The sequence below is a fragment of the Anser brachyrhynchus genome (genome assembly GCF_964034855.1).
Source record: "Anser brachyrhynchus genome assembly, chromosome: 20".
NCBI classification, from domain to species: domain Eukaryota; kingdom Metazoa; phylum Chordata; class Aves; order Anseriformes; family Anatidae; genus Anser; species Anser brachyrhynchus.
The window spans coordinates 6,572,184-6,595,330 of NC_137713.1; the positions used below are offsets into that span (position 1 = coordinate 6,572,184).

Sequence of the window (23,147 nt, forward strand, 5' to 3'; positions counted from 1 at the left end):
CCTGCAATCCCACTGCGCCCTAGACTTGCTCTTTAACTCGGAAAGGGGATGAATGGTAGTACTGAGAAAAGAGCATAGAAAAGACGGCTGGACTAAGTCCCTTCCTACCTGAATTTTCCTACGGTCCTGTGACAACAGGGCTGCCTAGAGGGAAGAACAACCCCAAAGGGGACCAGGGGATGTGCTTCCTGCGCTCCCCCAAACACCCCTGAGTGCACAGACAAGGAAAAAAATGCCGTGGCAGCAGCCCGGGGAAGGCAAAGCAGAAACACGCCGGTGCTGCGGGGTGGTTCCAGGGGAGGGGGCGGCGGGGGGGGGGGGGGGGGGGGGGGGCCGGCCATGGGGCCACCCCGCCCCGACAGGGCGGGACAAGCCGCCCCAGCCCGGCTCCGAGGAGGGTAAAAGCGGGGCGGCAGGGACGGGGAGCACGGAGCCACCGGGGCTGCGCTTCGGACACGGTGAGCGGGGCCGGGTGGGCAGCGGGGGTCCCGGGGTCCTGTCCCACCGCGGGGCTGGGACAGAGCAGAGCTGAGCCTCGCCTCGCCGTCCCGCAGGTTGCACCAGGTGCCGGGATCGCCGCACACGCGAGCAAAACGTCGTCTGAAATGGCATCCGAGGTGAGGGTGAGCTTTGCTTTTAACTTCGGGGGGCTCTCGGGGTGCTCTGTCTGACGCGAGCTCTGCTTTGCTAAAATCAGAGTGTCTGGCAGCGCAGCCTGCCATTTCCTTCGGGCTCTTCCCTCTACCTAGGACAGGTCGCGACAGCCCGCGCAGCTCGTTCCTGCTGACCTGTGGTTAGGCAGGTACTTTACCAAAGCTTGTGTAAATAATTCTCTGTACCAAAGCTGCGTTTTCGGTTTCTGTGACTGGTTGTCTTAGTGACTTGTGCTTCCTGCCTTTGGAGCAGCTATTACAGCCCTGGCTTACTCTGCCGTTGGCTGTGCACCAGTGTCCATCCGTGTCAGGCTGTAGCCACTTCCTCCTCTCACCAGAGCCCTATAACTAGCTAAAATTAATCCTTCAGTTTTGATTTCTCTATTGCAAATGGATCTGTTGCAATGTTTCTTCTGACCCACCTCTTACTTTGGCGGAAACCCATAATACTGAAGATATGCCTAGACACAGCAGTTCCCCATTGAAGTGCTTACCCTCAGGTACTGGCTTTTAATGTTATATCCCCTATGCCATACTCCTGTAAGCACTGGATCCACATGGAGGACCTTTAACACTTCTTGAATTCTGATTTCCCCCCCCCCCCCCCCCCCCTCCCCTCAGCTTGCTGACAAAGCTGCTGCAAAGATATGAAAAAACATGTGCAACACTTACCTCTGTAGGCTTCTGCCTGCTGTCCTCTCAGGCACGTTGCTGAGATGTGGAGACAGTCTCTAGGGGGGGAAAAAAGTTTCTAAGGTTACTCAGCAGTGCTTTGGCTGACTGATAAAACCCCAGCACAGATTAGTTTGCAACTGTCCCAGCCAGCTTTTTGCTGTCCATGGTAGTTATAATGTACAGCATGAGAAGAGATTGATGGGGTGCTTAAAAATCAAGTAGATTAGCAATCATCTATATTTAGGGCCTTCCATTAAATGTTCTCTCCAGCATCAGCAGGCACAAAGAAGAAATTGGAGATGCTTTTGAAATTTTGAATGAGTTTAAAGGTTTCTGCACAAGTAACATCCCTACCTATTTCCCTGCAAGTTTACCAGAGTTAGGGCTTTACGTGTCCTAACCAGATAAACAAAAATCTGATGGTTCTTAGCTAGTGAATCCCTTCAGTTGCTGAAACATTGGTGAAAAAGCTTTACACAAACTATGCTGTGATGCATGCCAGGAATTGGGTAGTAAATTAATCTTGATTTGGGTAATAAAAAAAAAAACTTTTCCTATGTATTTTAAAACCATCTATGTGTTGACTTATTTTTCTGAATGTTCCTGTTGCCAAAAGGTACCCAGACTCCATTCTAGAGTCAGTACCGTAGCTGATTCTATGCTAACTTTATGCCAAAACTTGTAAGCACATCATGGACTCAGGAGATGCTTACACTGTAACTTCAGACTCTTGATAATGCAGCTTGTGCTGGCCCATAGCTATTTGTCAAACAGAAAAATCTCCTTCTTTGCACAACAATGGACTTATTCCAAATAATAGAGGATACTAGCTTTCACCATATTCCCTATGACTGCTTATTTTTTTTCCCTGCTATTAGGCTATCAGGTAGTCAGTGACAAGAAGCAGCCTTAAAAGCTAGATACATGCTGCTCTTGCACCATATGCCCTGATATTTGTTTTCAGGGCCAAGCCAAACTCCTTACGGAGTCCTGCAGGGGTAAAGTATCTTGGAGGACTCCTGAGCCTGACCTGACAGCTCAAGGGCTAGCAACAGTAATTTGCTCTCCACCTCTTCAAATAACTGTCAAAGGTCATAAAGTCCAGGGGTTCTTCTGGTCAGTGCTACTGCACTGAAAGAACATAGCTGAGCTTGCTCTCTATGTTGGATAATGAGCTCAATGGACACTACATTGTCCTTAGAACTTTAATAGAAGTTATTATGCCTTTTTAATTTGCCTCTTTCACAGGGAGATAAACTTTGGGGAGGAAGATTCAGTGGAAGCACAGATCCCATCATGGAGATGCTCAACGCTTCCATTGGCTATGACCAGAGGCTGTCTGAAGTTGATATCCAGGGGAGCATGGCTTATGCCAAAGCCCTGGAGAAGGCTGGGATCCTAACTAAAACTGAGCTGGAGAAGATCCTGAGTGGCCTGGAAAAGGTATTTATTTCCTTCATAAGCTGACATGTGTCCTCAGGCCTACATCCAATCCCCACAACAGTACTACAACAAATAGCTCCTTATCAGACAGCAGCTCCCTCAGCTGCTGCTCTAAAACCAACTTTCTCTACCCTCATGTTCTATTCCTTAGCACCAGGCCTGTGCAGAAGTGCCTTCCTGAAAGGGAATGCTGCCCTAAATCAGGGAGAACCAGAGAGGCCCATGTTTATTGCCCTCTGTACTCTTGGTACTCTGAGAGACGCTCTGGGCAGGGGATGGACGCTCAGATTCCATCTAGCTAATGGCACCAAAGCCAGGCAGTAGGAGGTGAACCAGTCGAAAATTCAGGAATGAGAGCCTGCAGCCCCGATGAGCCCACTGTGAGTGCTCATTATGGAAGGCTGGTGCCTCGGTGAGATGTGCTCAGTGTGACCTGGCCCCCATCCTCTTCAAACTGAACATTCCCGAGGAATTGTTTCAGTGTGAATTAGGAATATTCTTTTTCCGCTGGCGCTTGGGATCCTTTTGTGTCTGGCTGCCTGAGTTAGTAGAAGGCAATGCATAGCATTGTATAGGGGTGAAGAGAAGTGAGCAGCTAAGCGCTTTTTTTGAAATATCCATTGTTGTTGCTCACCCGCCATGGACAATGGGGAGTCTATACAATGTTTGTATAGGAAAATCTTTGTGGACAATGCTACAGCAACGACGGACATTTCAGCTTGCTTTCTCTTTGCTCTGCTTAAGTCCTCCTATGGACAGAACATTGCAGGATCAGCAAGGTTGTAAAACATGAATCCCACCGTGTGCAATATAGAATATGGGGAAAGAACGGCAATGCTGGACTTGTGAGACTTCCATTAGGACAGCAGAAGATGGTATTTGCTGGGGACACCTACAGCCCCTCCACAACAGCAGGGAACAGTAGGGGCTGACTTGTGTTTCTGCTGTTTGTAGATCTCTGAGGAATGGTCTAAGGGAGTCTTTGTGGTGAAACAAAGCGATGAGGATATCCACACTGCCAACGAACGCAGACTGAAGGTTTGGTCCTCTAACTTCTTCTTCCTGTCCCTCTCTAGCCTGATCTGCCTGACACTAAGTGCATGTGCCTCTGTCCCACTATTACAGTCCTCAGCAACTCTGGTACTGACTCTGTAGTCAAGAGTGTCCAAGACCCCTTTTGTGGAAGAGGCCCTGTACAAGCACAGAACCCAGAGTTGCCCTTCCCCAAAGAGCTACTTACAGAATCCTAGAGCTGAGTCCCTTCCAGGCTGGGAGGAGGTCTGCTCTTGTGGGGAGTCTCCTGCTTAGAATACAGACAGTGATGGAAGTCTTCCTCTTGTCCTCAGGAGCTGATTGGTGATATCGCTGGAAAGCTGCACACTGGAAGAAGCAGGAATGATCAGGTATGTATAGAGCCACTTGTTTTTCTCCTTCACTACTACCCCTCCTCCCCCATCAGTTCCTTGTCAAAACTTTATGCCATCTTTCACATACCCTTACTCTCTCCAGCACATATTCCCTAGGGCTTTAAAGTAGTGCTGCTGCAGTGACTCATCTGCACAGGGGAGTAGGTTGTGCAGGATGGCTGCTCAGTGGTATAAGGCCACGAACTTCCACTGACATCCTTTTGAAAGCCCATTGAATCCATGACTTTACTGGCTGGGTGCTTTGCATCTTTTGGGATTAGGACTTTTGCTGATGACACTTGTGTAAATTGGGGATTATGTTATCCAAAGCAGACAATACCTTAGAAGTCCACTGAAAATACTGGTCTTTGGTTCTGTTACTAGAAAGAAAGATACAGCAACTTTCACAAAGCAGAGACCAGGGAAGTATTCTGGTTACATGTCCTTATCTATCATATGGACCAATGAAGAGAGAAACCTGCCAATGCTTTCTGCTGAACTGTATTTGGTCACTAAGTATGTCACATTCTCCTTCATCTGACCGTGGCCAATGTTGTCCAGGTTGTGACTGACTTGAAGCTGTTCATGAAGAATTCCCTCTCTGTCATCTCCACTCACCTGCTGCAGCTCATTAAGACCCTGGTGGAACGCGCTGCCATGTAAGTCCTTTCCCCAGTCAGTGGCCTCAGCCTTGCTGGGAAGGGAGACTTCTAGGCTTGTTCTTTGACTGCAAGACCAACCGGGTGCAGTAGCAAGGTCTTCTGCAGGGGAAGTTACAGCCAGGCAGTCTGGGATAGTACAGGAAAAGACAACGGCACCTCTTTCTCCACAGTTCAATTCATAGAGACATTCTTCTTTGCCTAATGTATGCTGGGGATATAGCCTGATGTATGCTGCCCTTACACTGACAGGGGCTGCTCACCTCTTTCTCTCCTTTCACATGCAGAGAAATTGATGTTATCTTGCCTGGCTACACCCACCTGCAGAAAGCTCAGCCCATCAGATGGAGCCAGTTCTTGCTCAGGTAACCACCTTTCACACTCGGCTCCAGGGAGCCTTTGGCATCCTTGGGGCCCTGCTCAGCAGCAGCCCAGCAGCCCACCATCCTCTGGTGGCACAGAGCTGAAACCCTGCAGCCTGCCCCAAGACGTCCCCATGTTCAGTCCCACTTGGCTCTGGAGGCCAACTCTCAGCATTCCCCAACCATCTAGCCACAATTACTTCTCAGCTCATGGGACAGTTTCTGACTCAGATGCTTTTTCCTCTCTCATGTCCCTTTGTAGCCATGCTGTTGCACTGACCCGTGACTCTGAGCGCCTGGGAGAGGTGAAGAGGAGGATCAACGTCCTGCCCCTGGGAAGGTAACCGCTGACTTTCTGTGTAATCCCTGGGCATCACTTAGCTCTCTGACATCTTGAGAGTTCTCTTCCCTGCACAACTTTGGTTGGAGTTCACAGGCTATATGTGACTTCTGTTTCTTTCCTCCCTGGCAGCGGTGCTCTGGCTGGCAACCCCCTGGACATTGACAGAGAGATGCTGCGTAGCGGTAATGTCTGCCTATGACAGGGTGGCATAGCTCTACTTGAAGTGTCTGGGAGGGAGGGATAGATGTACAGGGACAGGCCTAAAAGTAAAGGCCCTGTGCAGCATAAAACTTCAGCATGTTGGTGTTCCTGGGGCTACTCAAGGGCTCACAGTCACCTGCAGGCTGGAGCAACCTGCTGCCTTCAAGCTTCAGTTGTGCCAACCCTGACTGCTCTGTCCACCACTTTCCTTACAGAACTGGACTTTGCTTCAATCAGCCTGAACAGCATGGATGCCATTAGTGAGAGAGACTTTGTGGGTAAGCACGACTCCATCGCTTCTTACCTCTGCCATATTAGTAACAGGCTCTGGAGGCCTTCCCAGTTAACCCCATCAACAAGGGGACTGAAATCTCTAACTGACCTCCTGCTTTTTCTGCAGTGGAATTCCTCTCGTTTGCCACCCTGCTGATGATCCACCTGAGCAAGATGGCTGAAGATCTCATCATCTACAGCACCAGCGAGTTCGGCTTTCTGACCCTCTCTGATGCCTACAGGTAGGTGCTGGTCCTTGGGCAGCCAGCCCTTCCCTCAGCCTCTCCTCCTCCCTTCTCCAAACCTGAGAGACTGAGACAGAGCTGGGGGGCTCACTCCTATATAAGGCTGACACACAAATCAACTCCCCAGAGCACAGAAAGGCTGGCAGAAAGGCAGGCTAAGAGAGAGCATTCCTCATTAAGGATCACTGATTTCTGACTCTGGTAACTCAACTGTGTCTGTTTTCAGCGGATGCTCCTCCCCAGTGAGAGCTGGCAGGCCTGGGCTGTAAAAGTGCAGGCACAGAACTTCCTCCTCTGCTGGGAATTCCTGCCCAAGCCCTTCCCTGAACAGGCACAGCTTGCAATCCTAACAGACTTCCTGTCTCTCAGGGTGGCACAGCCACAGCCCTGCCTCCCCAAGGCCACAGAAACACTCTTTACTCTGGAGGGCCTGCCAAGTCGCCTCTGATTTCTCTTCCCTCTGAGAGGCAGCACTGGGCGGTAGCTCCAGACAAGACTGCAAAATCAAAGGCTCTGCTTTGGCACACATCACAAACTCCAAGCACTTGCTTCACTGCTTTCCTACACCGAGACTGGTGGCCAGTCAAGGGGGTGGCACTCACATGGCTTCCAAAGGGCCGGGCCAGCATGCTGCATGACCTGTCTTAGTCTGCAGGGATTGGGGCCTTGCTCCCCGTTACACTGCAAACGTCTTTCTTTCAGCACTGGCAGCAGCCTGATGCCTCAGAAGAAGAACCCTGATAGCCTGGAACTGATCCGCAGCAAGGCTGGACGTGTGTTTGGACGGGTAAGTGTGCTTAAGAAAGAAGAAGGATAGGGAAGCTGCTCATTTTGGGGCTGAAGCATCTTCCTTCATGCCTCTGTGTTTTTAAAAAATAAAAAAAAAATTGTGCCCAGTGTGGGTTCTGACCTGCTGGGGCAGTGTGTTCCTCTTCTGGTAGTTAACTGCCTTGCCTGTTTCTCTCTGCAGTTGGCTTCAATTCTCATGGTTCTCAAAGGACTTCCAAGCACCTACAACAAGGACCTGCAGGTAAAACGGACATTGAGCTTCAGTCTGTTTCTCTGAACCGGCACAGTTCTCTTTGGCTCGGGAGCAGGCTCTTGCACTGCATTTTCCTGCATTTCCCTGGTTGTGTGCAGGATGATAAAAAAAGGGCTGAGGCACTGCATGATGCAGGTCACACCCCACCCCAGCGGGAGCCCCTGGGATGACATGCTGCCTCCTCTGCTGGCCGGGCTGCCCATGTTGTTGGGCTCCATCAGGCCATCTAACGGTGATGTGTATCTGTGTCCTCATGCAGGAGGACAAGGAGGCTGTCTTTGATGTTGTGGACACCCTGACTGCTGTGCTCCAGGTTGCCACTGGGGTGATCTCTACCCTCCAGGTAAGGCTTCAGCCTCTCACTATTGCATGTGGTTGGGGAAACGTTCTGTGCATAGCACAGCCACAGGAGCTCTACACTCTTCCTAAGATGAAGCCTCTTACCCATTCATACAGCTTGTTATGCCCCCACCACAGCAGCAGCTCGGGTACACTTAGATCTGGGGGTTAGCTTGCAGAAAAGGTCCTTGGAGAGCCTGGTCCCTCGGCAATGAAGTCCCCTCAGTGTGACCACTAATGCCTCCCCAAGGAGGAGCGGATGATCATGCCTCCCTCTTATCTTCCTCTCTACAGATCAGCAAGGAGAACATGGAGAAGGCTCTGACCCCTGAGATGCTATCTACTGACCTGGCTCTCTACTTGGTTCGCAAAGGAGTAAGTACAGGAGGGAGACCTGGAGCTGTGACTTCTTTAGATGGAGAATGCTGCTTAGTGAGGGCCTGAGATGAGGCCTTCTGTTCTGTCCCCAGGTGATGATCAGCATGGGTCAAAAAACAGAGCTTTATGTTGCATTGTTTTAAGTAAAAATCAAACCAACAAAGCAAAATGAGAGCACATTCTTTCTTGCCTGAGTCTGCAGCCCAGTTGCCTGGTCACTTGACTTTGGACTTTACTTTTATTACAGGTGCCATTCAGACAAGCCCACACTGCTTCGGGGAAGGCCGTCCACCTTGCCGAGACCAAAGGCATCACCATCAATAAACTCAGCCTGGAGGACCTGAAGAGCATCAGGTTTGTATCGCTATCACTTTGCCACATCTCCCCTCAGAAGGCAGGTATCAGCCTGGCTTTGTACAGGCTTTCTTATGATGCCCTTCCCCAAACAGGCCAGGCCTGACAGCACCCCAAAAATCTTCCCAGCCTCAATATCAGTGCTGCTACTGCCAAGCCTGTAATAACTGAAAGGGGACAACAGTATTACAATTGAACTTGAGCAGGACATGGGCAGCAGGTCCTGGGAGGGCCTGGAAGCAGCTAATGCCTTGACCTGCAGGCACCAGCACTCCAGAGGAGTCTGGCTCCCAGCCTCTTCACTCTCCCCTTGGAGCTGACTCTGGTCTACCACAAGCTGCTCCTGTCCAGCACTACAAGAGCAGAGGCAGAGCAGCCAGAGGCTTTTCCCCTTGCAATAAGGCTCAGCCTCCCCTCTCATCCTCTCTGTAGGCACTGAGCATGTAAAGCCAGCAACCAGCACCCATCGCCCTGCACTGACACCTCTCCTTTTTGCCTCCCCAGCCCCCAGTTCAGCAGCGATGTCTCCCAGGTCTTCAACTTTGTCAACAGTGTGGAGCAGTACACTGCCATGGGCGGTACCGCCAAGAGCAGCGTGACTACCCAGATCGAGCAGCTGAGGGAGCTGATGAAGAAGCAGAAGGAACAAGCTTAGAGTGTTGGGGACATTTCCCATGGATGTAGTGTTTTGCTTATCACACTAATTCAGAGTTAATAAACACTGTGGTGTATTGTAGTTCACTGAAACTCCTGTCTTGTGTTTTGCTTCTAAGGGGGCAAGATTGAGCTGGGCTTCCTCTGCCCTTCTGAGGCTTGGGGAACTGGTCACTGCTGTGAAAGAACTGGGAATCTTCCCTTGCAGGGGAGCTCTAGGGGGCTGGTAATTAGAGTAGCAGGAGGGTCTGTCTACAACAGGGGACCTGCAAATGGCAGGAGCTACTGGACATAGTACATGGCTACATCCAGCAGTGCCATGCCATGTTACACAGGGTTCAGAAGGTGACTTGGGGGTGTTCACAAAGCAAGACGGTTGGTACAGCACCTGCAACACTCACCACATCACCAGCTGTCACTGCCCTCCTCCTAGGATTATGTGTGCCAGCAAGCTTGCCTGCCCCCTGGCAGGGAAAAACCTCCTCAGCACCTGGCACTGCAACATGCTTAATCTGAGGCAGAACATGCCCAGCAGGTCAACCCACAGCTCTTCCCTATCCATCACAAAACCACCGTTAGCTCTGGTTTACATTGAAGCACAGGGGCTGTGCTTTCCTTTCTGCAAGCCGGGCCAAGTTACCTAGGGTAGTGTTTGAAAAATATGTCTGGCATTGCTGTCTGCCTCTTCCAGAAATCATTTTCCACCTTCTTGCCTGTCCTTACTGATGTAAAATCAGAACTGAGACCAAGAAAAGCCCTAGCTGAACAACGATACACCGCCTAAGCTAGTTGTGGCAGAAAAACCAATCATGTACTCTTAATTCAGGTGAAGAGGTGATATCACTATCTAACACCAACAGTGAGAAGATACACATCTCCACCTCCCCAGCTCACAATTTTCTTTCCTTGCAAACTGCTTAGTATCTGCGCAGGCCTTAGCTGACTGGAATTCCTCATTCCTAGCAGCCATCGCTCAGCATCCTGGTGTTCAGTGCTGAGTAACGTGGGGCCCTGCTGCTTGAAAGAAGGTGGTCTTTGCATATTATCATATCTCAATCTCCTACTTAAGTAAAAAGATCATAATCAGTGGTGCCTGATATTTGTCCCTTCATCTTTCTGATACTCTCACGTGTCACCAAGCCTTTCACCGCCCTGCGATAAGCTGGCCTGCTGTCAGCTTGCTAACTGAATCAGACCCAGCGTGACCGACAGATCGCTGCACATGCAGGTACCTCTTCAGCAAACAAATACTACAAATAAATGTGCTGTAAAATTAAAACCCATCAGGTGGCATTTCCTTCCTCCCTGGCCTCTGGGAGACGTGTTTCTGTCCTGCTTTATTCGTAAGGAAGTTCTTAGGGGACGCGTTTGGAATGGGAAGCGCTGCCCCCGTTCAGGGTCAGTCCCAATGTGGCTGTGCGCTGCAGCACCGCCCTGCTGCCTGCCCTCAGGTGCCGCCGGGTGACCAGCGCTCCCCGACAGCTTCAGCACCTCCCACTTCAACAAGCCACTGTGGGAAAAATAAATAAATAAAAAGGAGAGCGAATAAATAAATGACAGACACAGAGCCACCCCCCTCCCGGGCAGCCCCGGCGCCCCCCCCGCTCGGGCACTGCCCACAACCAAAATGGCGGCGGCGGCGCCGGGCGGCGCGGCGGGGCTGTGCCGCCTGCTCTTACCGCTGCTGGCGGCGGTAACGGCGGCCGGGGGGGCCCGGGGGGCGACGGGCGGCATGCTGTACCCCCGGGAGAGCCCCTCCCGAGAGCTGAAGGAGCTCGGCGGCGTCTGGAGCTTCCGAGCCGACTTCTCGCCGGGCAGGGCCGCCGGCTTCGAGCAGCGCTGGTACCGCCGGCCGCTGAGGGAGGTATGGCGGGGGCGTGAGGGGGGTGGGCGGGGAGCCCCTTATCCGCTTATCCGCTTATCCCCTGCCCCGGGCACCGTCGCCCCGTTTTGCTGCGATTTGCTGCTTCTCCTCCCCTTGCGGGGGTGCTGGGTGCCGGGTGCTCCACACACGAGGAGCTCTCACACAGCGCTCCCCTGCGCCCTGCAGAGCCAAACTGCCGAAAATGTGCCCGGTCAGGGCGCCCTTCAGCCCCTGTCCCCCATGGAGGAGTCACGCTGGGACTTCGGTTTGTTATTAAATTCGCCCCTGTCCCGCTCCGATGGAAGCTTGGGATGAAATTCACCCCCTTCCCGCTCTGCTCGGTGGAAGCTTGGGATGAAATTCACCCCCTTCCCGCTCTGATGGAAGTTGTGGATTCTGTGCGTGCAAATGTTTGGGTTCTTCTTTAGCCCTTTGGCTGCTTTTTTTTGCCTAATTCTGGAAGGAGAGGGGAGACGTGACCCTGTGCTGCTAGATGTGTGGTGAAAGGAGACAGCCAGAGGAGAGGGGTCCTGCACAACACCCCCACTAACAGGGCCAAGGGGTGTACACCTACCCTACTTTAGGGTCAGAGAATCTCCTTGAAGGAGACGTACATTATGGCCATCCCAGCCAGAGGTTATCCTGCATCAGATGCTACAAAATCCACCTCACCATCCAAGTTTTTTATTCCTGCTAGGATTTTCTGATGTCTGCTAAGGGGGTGTGTTTCTCTGCAGTGCCGGTGCAGTTCGGTGCTGAGTCAGCCCCGCACATGATGCTCGTCCCTGGGCAACCAGACCTTCCTCGTTCCACTCGTCGTGGAAAACCTCGTTTAGGAAAGGGGAAGCTCCCCAGCTGCGTGCTGCTGCAGTGCTCGTTTCTGCAACATCACGAGCACAGCAGGTGCTAAAAATGAACAGCTCTATTGTGTAATAGAATCCGGTTACCAAAAAGTTAAATGCATTACAACACTATGCTGCCTTCCTGTAATCCTTATGTTAATAATAAGCAAGTGAATTATCACTATGGTAATTCTAAGGAATCTATGTTGCTTTTAGGGAGTGAGAAAGGCTGTTCTCAGCCTAAGGATGTTCAAACAGTCTCCATAGTCCTTCCCTGGGGACACTGTCCCAAAACATGCCCAGCTTCTGCCACCATTCTGCCACAGCTCATAGCCCGATGAGCAGCACCCTGCACCAGTGAGCTGGTGCCACAGCGCCCGCACTGCGCAGCAAAGGCTGGAGCTGTGCAAGAGAAACTACATTTTGTCGGGCTGAACATCCACCTGGGCATTTTCCCCCTACCCTTCTGATAGTGCCAAAGCTATTAATGAAAGCATTTCCCTGTTACAAACCAGGAGGGGAAAAGATAGGAGCAGCTTCATCCTGTAGGAACAGGGCATAGTATGAAGTGGCACTTGTATAGGACCTGTGACAGACCACGTTAGTTTCTAAACAGGTTTTTCCAGATATTTCCACTTCCAAAAGGCATTTTATTTTCTGAGGCTGTCAGGTTGGATGGCCAGGACAGTAGAATTTCTTTTTTTTTAAATTATTTGTTCTCCCCCTTTTCTGTACAATTCCTGCCAGACTGGTCCTGTGATTGACATGCCCGTGCCTGCCAGCTTCAATGATATCACTCAAGACCCCAACTTGGAGAACTACATCGGCTGGGTTTGGTATGAGAAGGAGGTGCTGCTTCCTCAGCGCTGGCTTCAGGACAACCTCAGGGTGGTGCTCCGGTTTGGGAGCGCCCATTACTACTCTGTTGTGGTACGTTGCATGAGTAATTGTGCATGTGTTTCCGAGATCGTGTTGAGCTAATATCTGTCCCATGGCTTGTTTAGTGAACAGGTTTCTGCCAAGGTTTTTATATCAGTTTGTGATTTTCTTAACTCTTGATTATCTTCCGCCATCCAAGAACTTGGCTGTGCTTCCCAGCTCTCTCTTCTCTGATCTTCCAGTAACAGGTCTAGTAACTAAAGCATTTCCTTGCTGCAGGCCTGGAAGGGACAAAATGCCGATTTTCCCAAAACAGAGTCTCTCAGTGACTCTTGCAGACTTAGCTCCCAGTAAAGAAGGGATGCTAGATTGAGCTTGCAAGGAATAAGAGCCCAGAAGAAGGTCCGTTACTCCTGGGAATCCAACTGCCTGTCGCTGTACTCCTTCCCTTCTCACTGCTAAACTTGCCACAAAAACCTAACCTGACCGCTCGGGCTCATGGCTGTCTTCTGTTGCAGTGGGTCAATGGAGTGCAGGTTGTGGAGCACGAAGGTGGCCACCTTCCTTTTGAAGCAGATATAAGCAGCATCGTCCAGGGCAGCCCGCAGATTCCCTGCCGCATCACTGTTGCACTGAATAACACACTGACACCCCACACTCTGCCTCCGGGGTCAATTGAGTACATGAATGACCGAACAAGGTGAGTTGCTAAAGTGCTGCGTTGCAGAGGTTAACTCAGGGATGAGAGAATGGGAATTTATTCAGCTGCTGGTTCTAAGGCCCTCCACACAACCTACAAAAGAATGGGTTGTACGTAGACCAAAACTCATCAGTCAAGCAATGAGAAGTTTAAGCTTCAGTGTTATGAGATTTACACTGAACTACTCCGTCTGTTTTATACACAGGTAACTGAGATTAAGTGATTATCCAAGCTGAATCAATGGCAGATTTGAGAAGCTTCAATTCAGCTGGAAGTGCAAGTACCTGCTATCCTGAAGGATCAAACCTATTCAGTGCAGTAGATGTTTGTTAACTGGTAATCCCCTTCAGCATAGCATCAGTAACAGTACTAAAATACAGATCCAGCCTGTTGTAAAGACTATTTTACTAGCACTTTGCTAGCATCCATATGCTGCCTTCAGTTCTTGTCTAATGAAACATAATGCGGCCATTTTTCCTGTCTTGCTCACTCAGGTATCCCAAGAACTATTTTGTACAGAACATCAGGTTTGATTTCTTTAATTATGCTGGAATCCATCGCCCGGTTGTGCTTTACACCACTCCTTCTGTCTACATAGATGATATTACTGTGACAACTACTTCATCAGAGAGTGTTGGTAGGTTCAGAACAATTACAGCAGCTACCTCAGGCTCCAAATGGAGATGACAAGGGCAGTAGAGAAAATAACCTGCAAGCGTCCAATTGAATATCTTTCATAGTGACTTTCTTTTTAACCTCAGCTGGTCTATTGCACAGCTCAGCAGTTTCAGGAATATAAAAATTTCAAAAGCAGTAAGAAAAAACAAGTACTTGCAAGACATTACCTTTAAAATGAAGGGACAATCAGTTGTTTTTAGAAGTTGAATTTCTTGGTAGGGGCATTCTTCCTGCCACCTAAAGCACAATTATCTCTAAGTAACAAAACTGTGATACACAAATCTTCCTGGAAACTTCCAGACCTGAGGACAGACATGTCATGCTTCTTACAATTTGTGCTACTCTGTTGTTGTTCTGCATCTCCCTGGCTTTTTAATGCTGCTGTACGTGAAAGCCTTCCAGTGTTTTACGCATGTATTTTTCCTTTCATGCCAGTCTCTGATTGTCTTTTGTTGTCCTCTGAACTAGCAAAGGTGCAATATCAGGTATCAGTAGTCGGCAGCACGCTCTATTCCTTGTCCCTGAGTTTACGTGACCAAGAGGGAAGAGTGGTTGCTACAGGCGATGGACCAGCTGGAGAGTTAAAAGTCCCGAATCCAAATCTTTGGTGGCCATATCTGATGCATGAGAACCCTGGATACCGCTACTTTTTAGAGGTAACAATGCCATCTCTTCCCTTCTGCCTGCATTTCCTCTCACTGTATAATAGCATTAAGGAACTGCCACATGGCCCATCTTCCTTACTCTTCTGGATCCTGTTTACATCACAAGAATGGCATTGCTAATCGTGCTGTAATCAAATCAACCTTTGCCAGCTTCCTTGATGCCGAATGGAAAGGTCAGTCAGTGAGAAGAGGGGGGCATGCCACACTCAGATGCTTGCCTCTCACATGGATGGCCTGATCCACCTCCTGCAAAATGACTGTTTGAAACAATATAGGGGAGGAGATATCATATAAACTGAGAGGTTGCTGACCTCTTTCACATGCTTTCCTTTGCAATGAGCTTTCTTCACACTCTGCCGGACAAGAATTCAACAGAAAGAGCCTGGCAGACCCTGTGCAAGTCCAGGGGAAGTAGTGATGTTGAGATGCACAAAGGAGGGCAGAAAAGCTGTTGTGAGTTTCCAGAGGCTCAGAATCATTTCTTTTGTGAGCAGACATTTCAGTCATTGCTTGGTATCAAGGTGCAGAGGAGAAGAGGCATACTGCTGCCTTGTCAGGGCAATGAAACAGCTGGATGAGTAAGGAAAAAAGAAGCTTTTGGGGAAAATGTGCCCTAGAAGGGTCATTCAGGCCTCATTCGTCATCCTTCAGTTTCCTCAGCTTGGTTTCCTCAGCTTGGATTTCTCTTTTCTGTTTAGTCAGATCTTGCTTCCTTCCTGAAGAGCTACACAGGGATCACAAAAGGTAGATGAAGCAGTGGTGAGGAACAGGCAGCGAGGAAGGGCGGGGGAGTGGATGGGAGGTCAAGATAGCCCCTACACGTGAGGGGAAGGAGAGAGGATCCTTGTGAAGCCCAGCACCTCATGTGTGTCTTCGCCTTGGGACTCCAGGTGAAAATGCAGGCGCAGGCAAATGAGGCACTGCTGGAGGACATATACACGCTCCCGGTCGGCATCCGCACTGTCCATGTCACCAGCACGCAGTTCCTAATTAACGGCAAGCCCTTCTACTTCCACGGGGTCAACAAGCACGAGGATGCGGATGTAAGTGCGCGGCACCCACCGGGGCACCTAATGGCACCATGCTCAGTGCTGCCAAGGCAATGCCTACTCTCACCTCCCCTCTCTGTCCAAAGGGGCTGATTCCTCACACCCTTCTCCCAGGCTGGGAGGTGCCGGGGGTAAGGATCTGTGCTGCCTTTATTATTATTTTTAATAATAAGGGACACCATGCCCAGCCCTGCCACAGTCATAACGCCCTTCTCAGGGTGCACGGCGAGCCCAGGCTGTGTCGGCAGAGGATCTAAACGACCTCCTGGCCACCACTACCAGTCAGAAATAGCAACTTCATCGGTTTCCCTCCCCAAGAAATGAGAGGGGGCAAAGTCTCCTGCGGGAAGGTTTGAGCCGCGGGGCTGCGAGGCGCGGCGCGGCCACAGGGAGGCCCCACAGCCCCTCCGGAGGCTCCGTCCCTGCCCGTGCCACTCACCTCGGGGCCAGCCCAGCCCTGAACCTGCTCCTTCAGGGCCTCTCCTCACTACCCGGGGCCTTTCAGCCCTGCCCTGCCTCATGGAGAACCCCTGTGGAGGGAGAGGGTGGCCTGGCAGGGCGCCTCCCAAAATGGCGGGTGGCTGCAGTGCAGGTTCTCACTTGAGGCTGCTTCTCCAAGCACCCTGGGTCTTGGTGGCTGTGCATGGCGTTGTGCTCAGAAACAAATACTGTGTGGAGAGGTCTTGTGGGAAGCTAGAGGCAGTGCGTGGGGCTGGAAATGCTCTGGGAGCGAGCAGGAAGGAGGGCTGCCCAGCGGAGGTGTGAGGAGAAGCAGGGAGAAGCCATTCCTGTCTTCCCCCTCAGATCCGTGGCAAAGGCCTTGACTGGGCCCTGATCGTGAAGGACTTCAACCTGCTCCGCTGGCTAGGGGCAAACTCCTTCCGCACCAGCCACTACCCCTATGCTGAGGAGATCATGGACCTGTGCGATGCCTATGGCATCGTGGTGATCGACGAGTGCCCGGGAGTGGGGATTAAAATGCCGTAAGTGCATGAAAGACCCTTCCCCATGTTTCTTTCTTATCCTTATCGCAAGCTTCCCCCTCCTGTCCTGCAACTTGTAACTCCCTGATAATGAAAGTACTTTGCTCTATTTAGAAATCAGCCCGTTGCATTTTGAAGCTTCCCCCAATGCCACGTGTGACCAGTGAGGTTTGGCAACCAGAGGGCGTTTTGCCACATGGGCATTGCGTCCTCAGATCTGGCTTGATTAACGAGTCCAAATCACGGCCCTGAACTGTGCAGCAGGCTTTGGGGAAATAGGGCAGAAGCTGTATTTGGTTTCGAGACTCAGCTGTGCTCACGCACCCCCGAGTTATCAGACAGACAGGCAAACAGGATGGCTTTTGTATCCTCACCTGGCCTTGTTTCCTTTTCAGTGAGAGCTTTGGGAACAAGTCACTGCAGCATCATCTTGTTGTGATGGAGGAGCTGATCCGCAGGGATAAGAACAGGCCGTCAGTTGTGATGTGGTCAGTAGCCAACGAGCCGGCATCAGAGCTGTCCCCAGCAGCTTACTACTTCAAGTAAGTGCTTGCACACAGGGCTGAGATTTGAACCTTGGCAAGTGATACATCTTCATGCTTTGGGACGGTATAGAGAAGTAATAAAGAAAAGGCCAGCAGTTTTTAGGAACCCTGAGACCGTACTGACAGATGCAAACTAAAAGCGTAACTGCCGCATACGTTGAACCGATGTCCAGAACCAAATAATGGTCTCAACCTGTTGTTTCTGAATCAGTAAACCTCTGCAAAATTACCAGAAGTCCCTTTGGTCTGAGCATCTCTTCTGAGTTAAGGGTCAACCAAAAGCAGGCCTGATGGGAATGGGTCATTCCTTAGTCCTACCTAAGGAAGACAAATGCTAAATTCTCTAAGTCTGAGAATTACAGTAAAGTTATAAAATATTTGGCTTTTAATTCTGTAGATGAATTTCTTTAGCTAGTGCTAGTTATTTGCTCTGCAGGTGTTAGTGACACCCCACTTCGAAGTCACTGCTTTGAGTCCCTACAGACTCCTTGGTTTTATCTTTAAAAAGATTTAAGCTTTGGATAGTCAAGAGTAATTTCTGTAATTGGGTAGCAGACTGTCATTGGTAGCTCTAGGTTCATTAAGAGAGAGCTGTGAATTTTCATTCCTCGGAATGGTCCAGCACCCTCCTGCAATGCAGAGGTAGCAGCAGAGTTTGACCTTCCCATTTTTTGTCTCATTTAGGGTTTCCTAACAGCAGCCAACCTGCTTTGCCTGCTGTGGCATAGGGCTAGGGCCTAGTGTTTTTTGGAGAAACATCCCCAGAATTGTTCTGAAGCTTCCCATCACCCTTCTCACATCTTTTTGGTCCCTTCTCCAACATTCAAGCTCCTGGCCCCAACAGACAAGTTAACTTGCCTGTGTTTGGTTTACTTCCACTCTGCTCATTTCCACGTGGGATAACACTAACTTTGTGACAGATAAAGACCTCTGCCATATTTATACTCTACAGGACTGGCTAGAATTGCAGGCACATTGTAGCAGCTAATCATTCAGTGTCCTGCACTATTTACTTAAAAATACTCTGCCTGCTAAATTGAAAGAAGCTCCCTATGTCTGAGGTGGGTAAAAAGAGGGAGCTCGGGAAGGTGAGGTTGTGCTTGGCCACATTGCTTCTCCATGCTGTTGTTGAACTCTTGTTTTATTGTTTATAAACAGGACATTGATAGCTCACACTAAAGCTCTCGATCCCACCAGACCTGTAACCTTTGTGTCCGATACCAACTATGCTGTTGATCGTGGTGTAAGTTGATTTCTAGCATTTTTAATTCATACATTAAATTTCTTATCAGTTGCTTTATGGTCCTTTCCCTCACCTTGCAAAATGCTCTAATGATATTTAAGGAAAGGCAGAAGAAAACTTACATTTTAGTTCCTAGTATAAAGCACCATACACCATCATTGTAGGCAGCCAAAAAGTCTGTAAGAGAAAGGAGGAGTTATCTTGAGTCAAGTGCACAGGATCAGCCCCCTGGGTTCTGGTAACATGGTGATACTTTGCTATTCCTGTGATTATGTCTGTTAATGCTCAGGCTTTCCATTTGCAATTAGACCAAAGCTTAAACCTCTTAAAATGCTAACAGCCTTTGTGGGAGTCTGAAGAAGGAGACTTTGCCTTAATTCCTGCTTTAAATGGCTCTAGCTCATCTTTGGCAGATGTCTGTTAATGTTGAATAATCTAAAAGCTCTTCCAGCCCAAGTTCAGCTTCATAATTGAAACCCTGGCGCTGTGTAATTAGATGAAAGGTACTTTCCTTGGCTGCCCATGCTTCAAGCTGGCTGTAGCGTGAATGAAGCATCTGTAGCACACACAAATTGGTCTCAGGGGTAGTTCCTATGTCACTTTTGATTTTTCAAAGTGGTTTTAATACTTTGTGTCACTAGTGTACAATAAACACTGTTAGCAGGTGAGTTTGTAGGTTCGGTAGATGTGATACTACCATCTGTCCCTGCCACAGGTTAGAGAATCATAGAAACATTTGAAGCTTTCCACCAGTTAGCAGGAATGACCTTCTGTACCTGAGGTCTCTGCCTCCCCACGCCAGGAAAAGATCCTGGGGGCCTTACTTTGGAAGGATCCTGCTCCTGGATACCGTTGTTACATCAGGCACGCACACAGACTATCTCAGCCCCACCACCAGGTTCTGACAAGCGTGAGGAAACACAGAAAAACAAAACCAAAGAATAGATCTCATACACTGCTGTGATATTAGAATTTTTTCTTTTATTACAAAACATGTTAAGAGAACATTGAACAAGTTACATACAACATCACTTTATCTTTAGGGGGCTTTGTGCCCTTTTATCATACTGCCCATGTGGTAGAAATGGCATATAACTTGCAGAATACTTTTTTTTTTTAGTATTGCACCATTGATGCACAAGTTTAGTTGCTAGTCAAAGTAACTGACTAATAACTTGACCATCACATTCCAATATTCGGTATGTCTACAAGTACCAGCAAGCCAGAGACATCTTCAAGACTCTAAAACTTCTAACAAACCTAAGGGTGAAATGGGTTGTTCTTGTTTAACTCTTTGCTGTGACTTAAGTCTGCAAGGAAACGCCAAATACACCATTGCCTTGTTAAATTTCTTTTTTCCCCTTCTGGGAAACATGTCATGTTGGGAGGGTCTCACGGATAGAACAGAAGGCATTATTCTACAGGTAACAAAACTGAATTCTATGAAACCAAGATTTAGTTTATGAATGAAGACTGCTTACACTGAGCTCTGTGACAAACCACTCCCACCTTATTTCTTGTAGGCTCCTTACGTGGATGTAATTTGTGTAAATAGCTACTTCTCCTGGTATCACGACCCAGGCCATCTGGAAGTTATTCCACTGCAACTCACAGCACAGTTTGAGAACTGGTATAAAACCTACCAAAAACCTATTATCCAGAGTGAATATGGAGCTGACTCAGTTCCTGGACTTCACAGCGTAAGTGTTGTAGATGCCTTAGTTGGAAGAATCACTGCTCTTCTTAAAGGGTCTCAGCAAAATCTAATTAGAAAGAATTGGTACCAACGAGCCTGACTACTTAATTTTGAGATGCATTAGGTAACAGTCCAAAAGACTCCAGGATTGTAATCCTGCTTCACTGAAATCAATGAGCTTTGCCACTGACTAACAAAGAGGTAAGATTCTACCTAACTTTTTAGTGGTTGGTAAGAAAAAAAAAACAATCAGTGAACATTTTGCACGGTGCTATTAAGTTCTCATTCACACGAGATAAGAATGCCAGTTTTGACTTCTAGAGCCAAAGCCATTCTCTCCTGAATTTTCTGCTAGGCAAGCAGTTTTCAACAGCGCTGACTGCTGGTATTAGCTCCACTCCATGTACGGAACAAGTAACACTTCTCTTTGGGTCCTAAGCTACAGTGTGTTTCCTTTTACAATTAATCATTCTGGCAATCGTGCTATCATTAATTGTCAATTTAAACTTATTCCATGTAAGCCTCTAAAAGAGGCATTCAGAAATCCGTACTTTGGCATTTGTAGAAAATTCCTAACTGGAAGATAGAACACCGGAGAGCGGACATTCATTTCATGACACCAGCCCACACAGAAGGGGATGCCACTCCCATCCTGATCATAAAGCACCATTACAAAGCAAAACCACAGATTTTCCCCAGCTGTCCCTTACATTTGTATTTGATGCATTTCCCTTTGCAATTTCAGTAATTGCTGATCTTCACTAAATAGCCATTGTAAATGCAGTGACAATGAAAAGACCAAGCACCTGTAAAGCTTGTCCTCAGGAAGCAGGTCTCCAGTAAAGCGGAAGTGAACAACATGGAGCCTTTGCTGAGAATAACTGTCACCTTCATTCAAGGCCATCTCTTTTTCCTGGCTGTAGGATCCACCTCTTATGTTCAGCGAGGAGTATCAGAAAGCTATGCTGAGAGAGTACCATTCTGTTTTTGACAAAAAGAGGAAAGAGTATGTGATTGGGGAGCTCATCTGGAACTTTGCTGATTTTATGACTAATCAAGGTAAGCTTATATTTATATCCTAGACAATTCTCCATCCTTCCTGCTAGTTTAAGCTGGTTTATGGCACACAGAAAGAATACTGTGCTGTAGGGTACGAAAAAGAGATCCTCTGCTTATGAAGACAGAACATGGCTGGTTTCTGTGACAAAGCCCAGCATAACTAGAACCAGGAGGGAAGGTCCTGCCTGCCCGTAATGCATCCTGTCTCTCCATCTCTCCCCAAGATGTTCCACCTGCAAAAATGCTAGCCAGAACACAGGACAGTGCTCTAGGGCAGAATGCAAGGGAAGCTTTTGAGTGAGCAGACGGATTATGTCTCTTGGCATTCCTCAGTTAGCTTTTAGGGAAGCATCTTGCTTCATATTTCATCTACAACTGCCCTTAATAATGGGGCACCTTAAGTAATGTATTATTAACTTAGTATTGAGGTTTAGCAGTGGAGGGCCAGATGCCACAATGGTAGACAATGGTCTACCTTGACACTTAATCCACAATTAATTAAAGGTAAGTGCATTTGCCAAGTATGGGGCACTACAGTGCAGACAATCACACAGCAATTAAACTATTACAACTCAGAAGGAGACCTATTAAGGAACCAGTTATACATATGCCACCTGCAGCAAGTTAGGGTGGTGAACAGTCAGTGTTTGTTTCAGGCAGAGAAACACCTTTAAGAATCATTTTTAGAGCACCAACATAGGTATTAAAAAGTTAACTCATCACAGAAGCAGTCAGAAAAGTAATACAAGTTTCAAATAGGATGATGGAAAGATGTAGACAAGTTTAAGTATTCATACGCAGTTCCAGTCTCTGTGTGTTGAAATCATTTTTTCTAGTTTCTTATCAAGGCTAAAATAGGCAAAAGGGATATGGACACCACTAAAGGATAGTACAGCAAAACAACTAGTAGCTGATGTCTTCACCATCAGGTTACAAGGTGACACTAACAGCAGAAGGAGCATCTACTGTAAATATAACACTGATCAAGTTATTGGGCATACCTGAATTAACTGTCATCGACTTCCAGTTGTAAACACAATGAATTGCAGCTCTATTGCTCAGTTTTATCAGTCGACCTTGCCAAGATCATGCAAATTATATTGCCAAGTTCCCCATTGTACCTTGAACACAACGGTTCCCCGTTGTACAGGAAAAAAGTGCATAGGTCTCTTCCACCTAACCCGATTTAGTACATGCATTGGAACAATTTGCAATGGGAGATACAAGAGCATTTTGTATATACTTTGTTTTGTAACTTCTCTACAGGGACCACACGTGTTTTGGGGAACAAGAAAGGAATATTTACACGCCAGCGACAACCCAAGTCAGCTGCGTTTGTTCTGAGAGAGAGATACTGGAAGATTGCAAATGAATCAAGCTGTCTTCCTCCTATAATGAAATCACATATCCTCTTTCTATAACGAAATGAAAAGGTATAACAGCTGGGTACTATGCAGAACTTTTTCATTAAATTTCTGTTTAAATAACATTTATGCCTGACACAAGTCTTGCAAGTCTAATGCAATTTCTACTGCACCTGAAGTAGTTACTATGACACAAAGCAGATCAGAAACATCAGTTTTTCTATGCTTAGCCACATCTGTAGGCTTCCTGTTTCCAGGTAGCAAAATGAACATTCAGTTTCAAGGAGCTAAGTTAGAGAGATCCTAACTGAGGTATCTGTTTATAGCAAAAAATAAAAATAAAAACAGAAACCAATGCTGAAGACTTCAAAAATCCAAGCTACTCTAAATGAGCATCACATCCTTCCAATGCAAATGAGGTTTTCCAGTTATCGTCCCCTACCTGTTACTACTCAGATCACAGCGTATTGGCCACAGGATTACAGACAATTTATAAAACTTCTCGTATTTAAAGCTGGACAGAACACTTGTGGCTGGCTGAGAGATTCTGAGA

The 23,147-nt window shown here is 48.2% G+C and overlaps 2 protein-coding genes and 1 long non-coding RNA gene across 4 annotated transcripts; 2 read left to right on the plus strand and 1 right to left on the minus strand.

Moving 5' to 3' along the window:
* Positions 1-357: 357 nt before the first annotated feature.
* Positions 358-9,120, plus strand: LOC308180967 (argininosuccinate lyase). 2 transcript variants are annotated; one of them, XM_080563447.1, is made up of 17 exons: positions 358-458; positions 555-617; positions 2,577-2,771; positions 3,726-3,809; positions 4,118-4,174; positions 4,739-4,836; positions 5,124-5,201; positions 5,461-5,538; positions 5,671-5,723; positions 5,958-6,020; positions 6,143-6,257; positions 6,963-7,047; positions 7,231-7,290; positions 7,562-7,645; positions 7,936-8,016; positions 8,267-8,373; positions 8,878-9,120. In XM_080563447.1, the coding sequence occupies exons 2-17, from the start codon at positions 606-608 to the stop codon at positions 9,026-9,028; spliced, it is 1,401 nt and encodes a 466-aa protein (XP_080419573.1). In that variant the 5' UTR covers positions 358-458; positions 555-605; the 3' UTR covers positions 9,029-9,120. The 2 variants fall into 2 exon arrangements, with proteins under 2 accessions (XP_080419573.1, XP_080419572.1); XM_080563446.1 differs by having other exon boundaries at positions 362-458; positions 555-623.
* A 633-nt stretch (positions 9,121-9,753) lies between these two features.
* On the minus strand, positions 9,754-10,831 carry LOC308180980. Its single transcript, XR_013941264.1, has 2 exons — positions 10,707-10,831; positions 9,754-10,537 (listed from the first exon to the last, which is right to left on the minus strand). It is a non-coding gene; the product is annotated as an uncharacterized lncRNA (long non-coding RNA).
* On the plus strand, positions 10,621-22,719 carry GUSB (glucuronidase beta). The gene is made up of 12 exons (XM_080563443.1): positions 10,621-10,891; positions 12,481-12,663; positions 13,131-13,312; positions 13,807-13,949; positions 14,459-14,646; positions 15,546-15,698; positions 16,509-16,687; positions 17,083-17,229; positions 18,391-18,475; positions 19,999-20,175; positions 21,095-21,230; positions 22,497-22,719. Exons 1-12 carry the CDS (start codon positions 10,655-10,657, stop codon positions 22,649-22,651), a joined length of 1,965 nt encoding a protein of 654 aa, XP_080419569.1. The 5' UTR covers positions 10,621-10,654; the 3' UTR covers positions 22,652-22,719.
* Positions 22,720-23,147: the final 428 nt, after the last annotated feature.